General features: G+C 37.4%; 3 protein-coding genes across 8 annotated transcripts; 2 read left to right on the top strand and 1 right to left on the bottom strand.

Moving 5' to 3' along the window:
* The first annotated feature begins 560 nt into the window (after nt 1–560).
* Nucleotides 561–4,617, top strand: LOC144562853 (serine/threonine-protein kinase STY13-like). 5 transcript variants are annotated; one of them, XM_078312161.1, is made up of 5 exons: nt 566–740; nt 1,180–1,700; nt 1,782–2,242; nt 2,882–3,337; nt 3,819–4,617. In XM_078312161.1, the coding sequence occupies exons 2-5, from the start codon at nt 1,268–1,270 to the stop codon at nt 4,092–4,094; spliced, it is 1,626 nt and encodes a 541-aa protein (XP_078168287.1). In that variant the 5' UTR covers nt 566–740; nt 1,180–1,267; the 3' UTR covers nt 4,095–4,617. The 5 variants fall into 5 exon arrangements, with proteins under 5 accessions (XP_078168288.1, XP_078168287.1, XP_078168283.1 ...); XM_078312162.1 differs by having other exon boundaries at nt 561–740; nt 1,180–2,242; nt 2,882–3,388; nt 3,819–3,956; XM_078312157.1 differs by having other exon boundaries at nt 1,180–2,242.
* Nucleotides 4,618–4,733: 116 nt separating this feature from the next.
* On the bottom strand, nt 4,734–6,867 carry LOC144562854 (uncharacterized). The gene is made up of 3 exons (XM_078312163.1): nt 6,606–6,867; nt 6,299–6,530; nt 4,734–5,258 (listed from the first exon to the last, which is right to left on the bottom strand). Exons 1-3 carry the CDS (start codon nt 6,774–6,776, stop codon nt 4,852–4,854), a joined length of 810 nt encoding a protein of 269 aa, XP_078168289.1. The 5' UTR covers nt 6,777–6,867; the 3' UTR covers nt 4,734–4,851.
* Nucleotides 6,868–8,474: 1,607 nt separating this feature from the next.
* Nucleotides 8,475–10,503, top strand: LOC144562880 (large ribosomal subunit protein eL36x-like). 2 transcript variants are annotated; one of them, XM_078312208.1, is made up of 4 exons: nt 8,475–8,617; nt 8,736–8,839; nt 9,926–10,125; nt 10,312–10,503. In XM_078312208.1, the coding sequence occupies exons 2-4, from the start codon at nt 8,738–8,740 to the stop codon at nt 10,352–10,354; spliced, it is 345 nt and encodes a 114-aa protein (XP_078168334.1). In that variant the 5' UTR covers nt 8,475–8,617; nt 8,736–8,737; the 3' UTR covers nt 10,355–10,503. The 2 variants fall into 2 exon arrangements, with proteins under 2 accessions (XP_078168334.1, XP_078168335.1); XM_078312209.1 differs by having other exon boundaries at nt 8,590–8,617; nt 8,729–8,839.

Below are 10,503 nucleotides of genomic sequence, written 5' to 3'. Positions count from 1 at the left end.
AATTTATTTTTTTGAGAACTAAAATTCAGGCCAGCTAATTAATCGATTGATTAATTATAGTATGTATAATTGGGTTAATTTTCTTTGAACCTTTAATAAAGATCAGTTTTATAATCTATTTTATATTTTCTTAAAAAATCTCATCTATATTAATCTACTTGAATAATATGTAACAAATCGCTGTAGTTAATAAATTATTAAAAACCCAGACACAAATTATGCCATATTTTAGAACAATTATGACTACAAAAAAAAAATCTATGTAATATAATAATTAGTCTTCTACTTTTCAAAATGGATGTCGTGTCCTGCATAATTCACATGTTGAATTTAAAAGTGCAAATTAGGTCATCATCTTTTTCTTTTTGCTAATAATCATCTCATTTTTAGACAGCCATGGATAAAGAACGTTAGCCATAATTAGACGTAATTTCAGAATATTCCAAGGACATGCGTGAAAAATTCCTCTTTATTTATATAAATCGTCACCCTCAATTATTGATCGATAGAAATATAATATGCAAATATGCAATCAAGTTCAAGCCATATCAGCAAATGCATTTTATTGAACATAAATAATAAATTCACAGGGGGGGTCTCTCTCTCCCTCGCTCTCCCTCTCATACCTTACAAAGCCAATTGTACGGAATTTAAAACGATTGCTAGTTGCCACCACGCCTTAAATTTCTATGTCCGTTTCTTTCGCCTTTTTGCTTCTGTTCGCGGGTCATTTGTTGAAGGTGTGCTTTCATCAACTCTTCGAATTTATTTTGGTTTGATTTTGGTATCGTATCTTTGTCTCTTTGAGACTTTTCTATCGATTCATTCCCTTGAGACTCTTTGGTAAGATACACGTGATTTCTGATTATAAAAGACGCGCCTTTTTTTGGTAAAGGAAAAGATTCTTGCATTCAATTCCGTTATTTTCTTTGCTAGTTGCCAAAAGTTCTCAATTTGAAGTATCTCTCCCCGTTTTTTTGAAGTATTCAGTGTATGATATCCAGTTTCTGATCACGATTAGCAACTGGGAAAGTTTCTGAATTGGGTAGTTCGTGGCGCATACTTTCTCCTTATCTATTGCTAAATTTTCGTGAAATTTTCGTTTTTTTCTAAAGATATACTGAATACTAACTACCTCAGACTCCATTAACACAATATCAGCTTATCTTGAATTCTCAGGCTTAATTAGGTCACTTACAGTACAATTGAAGCATCTCTTCAATATTTAGCTTTATAATCTAGTGGAATTGCGTGAATTTGGAGTGAAATGGAAGAAGAAAGCTCCTCCTGGGTTGCAAGAGCAAAATTTTCACATTCACTCGTCCGGTCAAGCTCAGGCCGAGAGCCGGGTGTTCAGCATGGAGCTTGCTTTGATCCAAATTCAAGATCCAATTTTCAGAAGTCGAATCAGGAATCTCAATTGAGAACAAGGAGCTCTCTTTCAAATTCATCCATGCCTCCAATTCCACTTCCCTCCCAACCCAAAATGAAGGTTTCAAATCCAGAATTGGAATTGAAGAATCCAATTGCCTACTTTAAACAAACTTCTGTCAGTGATTCAGGCTTGGTTTGGCGGATGAAGAGACATAGTTTAGAAGCACCTAATTCTAAAAAAGTAGATGACCAGAGAAGCTCCAAATCAGCACACTTTTCGTCTGATTCAAGCCGATATCCTAATTCCAATTCAAACTCACAAAGAGGCAGTTCAAGAAGTTCCAAATCAGCACACTTTTCGTTTGATTCAAGCCGATATCCTAATTCCAATTCAAACTCACAAAGAGGCAGTTCAAGTACCAGTTCCATATTTCCCAAAAGCCCCAAATCCGGGTCAAGCTCCTCCAAAATAAAGCCAATGCGCCGATCAATTTCCCCACTTCCGACTTCAATGGTGTCAGATATATTTAGAGAAGCAAGAAGTTCAAGCAAGAGATTTTCCACCCCACCTCCTAGTAGAAAACCATCGGTGAACAAAGCAAAGAGAGACTCCGGTAGAGTTGCTGCACTGGAGATGATGATGGAGAAATGGACGGTGGATAGGTCACAACTGTATCTGGGCCACAGGTTCGCCTCAGGGCTTTATAGTAAATTGTACCGTGGCAATTACAAGAACCAACCAGTGGCCGTTAAGCTTATTCGGCAACCAGAAGAAGAAGAAAACGAAGAGCTGTCTGCTAGGATTGAAAAACAGTTTATGAGAGAAATCATCAATTTGTCTCACCTTTATCACCCGAATGTCATTAAGGTAGCTTTTACTTCAAACTGATGTAATTTAATCTTTGAAAAATCACACACTGTTAAGAGCCTGGTAAAGGGAAATTATTGGAGGGAAAATTCTAGGTATGGAATGGTTAAAACTGGCACCTTGAGGCTCATAATCTATAGTACCTTGTTTTGGTACAATGTAACCTTTCTTTGACTATCATGCCTCCTTTTGCAATATTGCCTTGTCTCGTCTTTCCCTTTCTTCTTTCTTTTTAATTTAAGATACCTTTTGTATTACTGGCATATTTTTCTTATGATATACATATACCAAACTTTGATGATGGACCCCTTTACATGCTGCATTCCTTTTCTTTCTACAGCATTCCATAATGTGACAGTGTTAAATTTATTTAGCTAGTATAGAAGCATTAGTAAAAGGCTCATAAACCAATAGTCCTGTAACAACACTATCAGCCATGAAATTCCCACTACTTAGGAACATAAAATTGATGAAAAAGAAAGTTCTGCAAAGTGAAGTCATTCATTGATACCAGGTGTGAGTACTATAGCAGTACCAGAGTTGCTGTGATTTTCAATTTGGTCTCTCCAATAAAAAAAAAGAAGAAGCTGAAAATCATCATGGCAAAGCTAATTCTATTTTTCTAATATTGTTACACAGCTAGTGGGTGCATGCAAAAACCCCCCCGTGTATTGCATCATTACTGAGTACCTCTCAGGCGGGTCACTGAGATCATTCCTCCACAAGCCCGAGAACAGATGTCTGCCGTTAAACAAAATAATCTCAATCGCCTTGGAAGTCGCACGTGGGATGGAGTACATCCACTCCCAAGGTGTCATACACCGGGATTTAAAGCCCGAAAACATTTTGTTTGACCAAGATTTCTGTGTGAAAATAGTTGATTTCGGTATTTCATGTGAGGAGGCATACTCTGATGTGCTGGAGGAGGAACCTGGCACATATCGCTGGATGGCACCAGAGATGATTCGGCATAAGCGGTACGGGCGTAAGGTAGATGTGTACAGTTTCGGGTTGCTTTTGTGGGAGATGGTTGCTGGCAGGACTCCTTATGATGAAATGACACCTGTCCAGGCAGCTTTTGCAGTTGTTGACAAGGTATGATGTGTGTTGTTGTGCGACTGCCTAGGATAGTACTGTGCCAGAATGGTATGGTGTTGATTTCTATTTTGGAATTGAACCGTAATTTTAAGCAAACCATGTGCTAATTACTTTGCCCCAATATTAGCCGCAGTGGTGCAATTAAGCCCTATAACTAACACATGCTTATGTAATTAAGCCCTCACTGTAACCCAATAAAATTGAGCTAAACCTAACTGCCTAAGATGTACGAGTTTGCATGATACGAGTATCAAGTGTCCCTTCTGTTCACCATTTATAAAATTCCCAAAATGCACTCCTTTCCCTCTTGTATAGGATAAAGACGGTCTATTCTTATAAAAAAAATGGATCAATTTACTTCGAAAAGAGACGGTCAATAATTTATGGAGATGGATGTGAAACCAACATTATTTGATGATATTTGCTTAATACATGCATTATTATTTCTTCTGACGTCTTTAGTTGTTTTTTCTTATAGGATTTGAGGCCTCAAGTTCCAACAAACTGTCCACCACCATTGCGGGCCTTAATAGAGCAATGTTGGTCCAATGTGCCAGAAAAGAGGCCCAAGTTCTGGCATATCGTGAAGCTTCTAGAAAAATTTGAATCTACTCTGGCCCGAGACGGGTCCCTCAATGGGATCCAGAACTCAGTCTGTCAAGACCAGAAGAAGTGGCTGAAGAACTGGGTCCAACGGCTAAATATCAGCGTTCACTCTGATCCTCCGGGTCCTTATGTACCCAAGTTCTCATAACTTTAAATCCACAGTGCTGTATCAGGATTACTCTGTGAAAGCCAGAGATTGCATTGGATTACTCTGGCCTGGCCCTGTGTTGCCAGCTTATTGATGGTTCAGTGTGGACAATACCAATGTGCAGTTTACTGGAGATTGTACCAATGTGGTACTGTTTATTGGCCGGTATGATTTTGTAGAGAAAGTACTGTAATTATCATACACATGCCGGAAAAAGGAAAATTGCCAATACACTTGTTCAGGAGCATTTCTTCGGCTCAAATATTCAAATATTCCCTATATATGTGTAATTTTTGCTCATGATGTGCCGTTTTAGTTGTTACTTTCTTTAGTATCGATTGGCATGTAGAAATTAACTGCCTAAGTTAGCATGTCTGTAAAATAGGGAGATAGTTCTTTTTTAGAACTATCATATACTTGGAGATTTTTCGTCCTTGTTATCTTTCCCTTTTGTTTTTATTGGAGAGGGGAAGGGGGGGATCTACTTTTACCTTCGAGACTATTATTGAGATGAAGCAATCAATAGCATTTCTTTCTTTTGGGTCACTTCCCACAGCTTTAACAGAAGTGGTTTTATTCATCTATTCTAAATTACATTATCTCCTCATCTTAAGATTAAATGATCAATCATTCATGGTATTCTTTAAATAAACCATAAGCACGTGATAATTAAAGCCTCAACCAAAATTTAAATTTAAAAGAACTCTACTTAAACTAGATACTGGAACAATAAACTGTAGTGTGCACAAGGTCTTTTTCACGCAACCTCGACTGCCATACAATGCAAATCAGAAGTCAACATAGAAGCCCTTCTCATCTTATTGGGCATCTCAGAATCTGGCAACACCACTATTGCTGGTACCAACCTCTCTGGTGTCACATTCCACTTGGATTGCATGTACTGGTACTTACGCCATGGTGCCATATGCATTTTGTTCTCCTTCATGCATTTCTTGGCTGAGTCGCACATGACCTTGACGATATTTTTGAGTTTCTCTGATTTCCCGACAAACATTTCGGGCAATGTGTTCACTAGTTTTCTGTACTCTTTGTTTGCACGTGCCATCTCGAACTCGGCTCGTAAATTGAGCTCTATTACAAATCGGATCGGCTTCTTGTTGCGGTGTTTAGACTCCACCACCACATCTATGTAGCTGTGTTCGCCTGTCAGAATTATCAGTGAAAACTAAGGAATATACTATCAGAAAAGTGACATCAACACAAAAGATATTTTTTATTTTAAGAAGGTATATTTATTTTTTCTTGATTTCTCACATGGGAAAGCTACCGACCTAAACTAGTAATACTTGGTTAGAATTTGCTTCTCTATGAGGATATTTTGTGGTGCTTGGATTATGAACAAATGAAAAAGAAATATTAACAAGACAAAGACCACTTTGGATTTTTGGTTTGGTCATACCTCATAAGTCATAATCTAGCTAGCTAACAAGGTAATTTACATGGTGAAAAGGAAACTATTGTAAATTTAACCAATAAATTGCTAGGTGATGTGGCACCACTGGGGACATTGAAATGATCGCCTTTAGTAATATTAACCCTAGTAATTTTTCTTTGCATGTTTTATTAACTTGTACTTGGGGGACCACCCAAGCAAGACAAATTAGAGCACAAATTGCATATATATATATAGTACAAGTTTAATTATTAAAAGAGCTACAATATTTTCTTATTTTTCCAAGCAAATATAATATTTCCACTTGCACATATGGCTGGTTTCTGTCCCTGGATTAACCAGCAAGTGATTTAATTTCTATAGAGATCTTTTGTGCACTTGAAAGATATGTGTACCAGAGTACCAGACTACCAGGTGTCACCAAATTCCACGGAGTGACAACGAGGCAATATTACAAAATTAGACCTTTATACACACAATTTTTGTTATAACCCCTGAATTCCATACAATACTGCATACATAATAGATTGTTTTCTATTACAACATTTTCACCAAATTACACCTATCTGGTATACTGTGCTTTTCTTGTGTGATGCAAATCACCAATTTTCAATGTTTGGTTCTACAAAACCAAGTAGCTGGAGAGGAAACAACCGTTTGTTGGTCATAGATGGAAGTTATTGTAGCTATAACAGTGATGAATGGATCGTGTATTCTTTTTTTCATTGATCAAAACTATAAAATCAGAACTATTATTTTCAAATTTTTCATTTTTTTTTTCAACAAGTACCTGATGGAATTTCAGGTGAATGCCGCCATTTCGACTTGCAAAAGGCACTGTTATATCCAGCCTGCCGCAAAAGTTCTGTTATTTGAGAAAGCATACAATTCCTACAACTCGCAATTGCCAAAATGAGATTGGAGCAACTGCAAGTTGAGTTGCCGGATTTTAACTTCCTCATCACTTCTTCTGTGTCCATTCGTATCCTATTCTCAGTTGCACTGCACTTTTCAAGTGCTTCCTGTAACATACAGTGGAACTTCTTGTCAGATTGGCAATGATAAGAAAAATGTTTTATTTTCACGAAGAAGCTTACATGAAGAAGCTTGTTTTGTGCCTGCCAGAAATCCTTGTCCTGCTTCGCATCTCCGATAGAACTCTCTCCATCATCATCTCCACTCTCCCATTCATTGTTTTTTTCTCTCTCTTCTCCTCTTTCTAACTCTTCCAAGAAATCCAGAACCATTTCCGACAAACTCATCTCCATTTCTATCGTTTCTCTCTCTCTCTCTCTAACTTGTTATTATCCCCTTCCCTTCTTGTTGAAGGCTTGAAGCTTTCAGTTTCTCTGATCCAGTAAGCATATTTTTCTCGGATTTATACAGAATTTTGTTTTTGCTGGTCCCACTTGATGACTTAAGGCACCAGCTGATGTGTCGAATTAGCTGAGGCGCCGAAGGAGGGTATTGGAAATCACAGGTATCTCACCGTTTGAGTTTGATTCCAGTCCGTTCATTATACATTAGCACGCAATTTTAAAGGGATCGGTGCATTACAGACTTGGACCGGGTTGACTCGGATTCTAATCGAACGGTAAGAAATTAAAACTCAAACAATGCGCGAACTCTTCAAGCCAAGCCTGATATCAGCTAGCTTTTTTTTGTCTTTTGGTGAAGCCCTTGGACAATATTGGCTAGCTTAGCTCTGGACCTCTGGTTTGAGATTTTTAACAATTATTAGTTGCACGTGTTACACACTAAGGGATTTTTAACAATTATTAGTTGCACGTGTTACACACTAAGGGCCTGTTCGGATGTAATTCCGAAAATACTGTTCACGTGGGAAAAAAAAATTCACTCAGGACGTGTTCGGCGTTTAAATGGGATGGGGAATGGGAATGGGAATTGAACTAATTTTTACTGTGCTCATGGGAAAAACAAAATTCAGTCTGAGTGAATTTTTTTTTTCCCACGCGCACAGTAGCGCACCGAACAGGCCCTCAGACTGAATTTTTTTTCCCACGTGAACAGTAAATTTTAGTTCAAACTTTTTCTATTCCCGTTCCCATTCCCATTCCCACTATGCAGCCGAACAGGGCCTAAGGGTCTGTTTGACTGTACAGTGGGAATGGGAATGAGAATGGAAATAGGAATAGAAAAATTTTGAACTGAAATTTACTGTTCACGTGAAAAAAAAAATTCAGTATGAGTGAATTTTATTTTTCCCACGTCAACAGTATTTTGTGAGGATCAGCCGAACAGGCCCTAAATTTTAGTTTTTTTTTTTTTTTTCTTGGAGAAAATTTTCAATTTTCGGTCTTAATTTTGCACGGCATTTAAATTAAAGTTCTAGCTATCAAAATTTGAGAATAAGACGGACATACCATGAAATTACATCCTCAACCTATATTATCTTATATGAACTAAATGTTTCCCCCGAGATAAAATATGAAGTTAGAGACGTAATTTGATAAAGCAATCTGTACTGTTTTATATATTAGTGTGTTAAATTCTAGGGACATAATTTTAATGCATACCCATGTAAGTGACAGAATTATATTTTTACGAATTTTCAGAATTTGTCCTTTGATGATCCAAATGCACACAATATCTTTGATATGCACAATTGATGACTACCCTGGCAATGAGGTTGGCATCCATGTACTTGTACATTCAATCTATAAGTCGAAGAGATGAGTACGATACTTGTACATTCCATCTATTAAGTCGAAGAGATGACGGTCACTTAATAAGGTTTGTCGATCCATTGAGTAGCCGATTACCTCGATCACGCGATCCCTATTACAAGGTGGTATCATTTCTATACGTACATGTCACATTCTAGTATACACATCTATCTAATTGGTAGTTGGTACGTAAGGCATACTTGAACCTATTTTCTATGTAAAAGAAAATAAGTACAAAAGGACCGTGGGCCTACGATGGGCTTTTCCATAAACAAAAGGCCTGGTCCGAATTAAAAATGGGTCTCTCTATAATCACGATAAAATCAAGGGCCTATATTTACCAAAGTTGAACTTATATAAAAGGAAGTACCGAAACACACCTCGCGACTCCCAGTCGGCTAGGGTTAGGTTTTGCGCCTCAGGTCTCTCTCTCTCTCAAGCTCTCTAAAGGCTTATTTGTATGTCTATTTGGTTGGATTAGATCTTTCGATTTACTTTTAATTTTAATATTTCTGTTTGTGTGTATGAAATCGTGTGTAGAAATGGCACCGAAGCAACCAAACACGGGATTATTGGTGGGGATCAACAAAGGCCACATCGTCACTAAGAGGGAGCTACCTCCTCGCCCCTCCAGCAGGAAAGGGGTAATTCTTTTGTCACATTTTTTTCTCGGTTCGTTCATTTCGCATCTGAGGATGATCGATTGCTATTTTTTTATGAGAAGACAATATAGCCCAATTTATTATGTAACAAAAGTGATTCCTACAACTGTTCACAAAAATTTAAAAGAATATAAAAATTCCTCCTATATAAAAAACCCATTGTCTCAAAGGTCTCTGTACATGACACTATGTTCATCGACAGGGCATGGTAACTACTTGTTCAACTGTACCAGTGCTGGTACAGGAGCTAGAAGGTGCCAGCTCAAGTCTCACAACAATTTGACATCATTGACCTTTGATTCCTAAAAAACAAACCCTGCCCAAGTAACTCTGCATCTATTTGTCATCTTTTACAACTGTAGCTCAAGGGACACAACTATTACAGCCAAAATACTTGTGACATTTGGCAGATTGTGCAACAAGCAGAAATTGCATTTTAGTCATAGCTTGATCTACTGCCCAACACAATACCAGTAAGCATTGCTGTAGTGGTAGGAGGCACACTTTTAACCAAATCTCGGTTTTGTAGGTTTAATATTGCCCATCTGGTTAGATTGTTACTTTTAACAAAAGCTGGCATGATAGAATAATTTCTGTTGTATTAGTCAATTTACACTGTTGTTGTTTTAGGTAATCTGTGTTATATATTTTTTATTTTAAAATGAATTTGTGATCTTATTGGATCACATCTGTACCTCTGCAAAAATGACGCATTATGTGTGTTCTCTGAGTTGTAGATGGAACTTGCCTTGGCTAACACAAATATTTTGTTAAAAATATGCAAAGCTGAAGTATCATTTATGTTCCTTATACGAGTTATTAATATGATATGTTTCCAATTGAATACATAGGATGTATGTTTTATCTAACCTGTGAGTGCTTTCTGGTAAATAATTTGTTTCTGATTAAGTTATAATTTTTGAATAAATTTGTATTTTGTGTCTGAACTGAAGACATTATTTCTCCCCTGTGATGTCAAACCTATTATTTATACAAGCATCCCTGCCAAGAATTCAGCATTTTCTAATGTAGTTTTCTGCCATCTCTGATTGTTTGAAATGTATTCAGCAAACAAGCAAGAGGGTGCACTTTGTGAGGAACCTGATAAAGGAGGTTGCCGGTTTTGCCCCTTATGAGAAGCGTATCACTGAGCTGCTCAAGGTGGGAAAAGACAAGCGTGCCCTTAAGGTTGCTAAGAGAAAGCTCGGGACCCACAAGCGTGCCAAGAAGAAGAGAGAGGAGATGGCCAATGTTCTTCGCAAGATGAGGTCACTTCTGTCTCAATATTCTCAATTTTTTTCATATTTATGTATCATTGCTATCTCAATTTCATTGAAGGTCACAAATGAAATGATTGTGTACATTTTTTTTACCTATTTACTTTTCTATAAGAGGGAATAAATAGGCTTGTTCAAGTAGCTTGACCTTGCGTATGTTTTGACTGTGGTGTGCAGGTCTGCCGGGCATGGACATGGACCCACAGATAAGAAGAAATAAGTTACTTTTCTAAATTGCTTGGTAGAGAGACAGCAGTGTTTTTGTTTGAACTAGTGTTGAGAAGTTTACTTTTTGTAACCAAGACATATGTACTTCTATTTCGGCTTTTTGTTGGCCTCTTTTACCTTAATCAGTGTTAATCTTGAATA

This window comes from Carex rostrata, chromosome 12 (genome assembly GCF_964058835.1).
Source record: "Carex rostrata chromosome 12, lpCarRost1.2, whole genome shotgun sequence".
Lineage (NCBI taxonomy): Eukaryota > Viridiplantae > Streptophyta > Magnoliopsida > Poales > Cyperaceae > Carex > Carex rostrata.
This window is presented reverse-complemented; position numbering and strand designations above follow the sequence as displayed.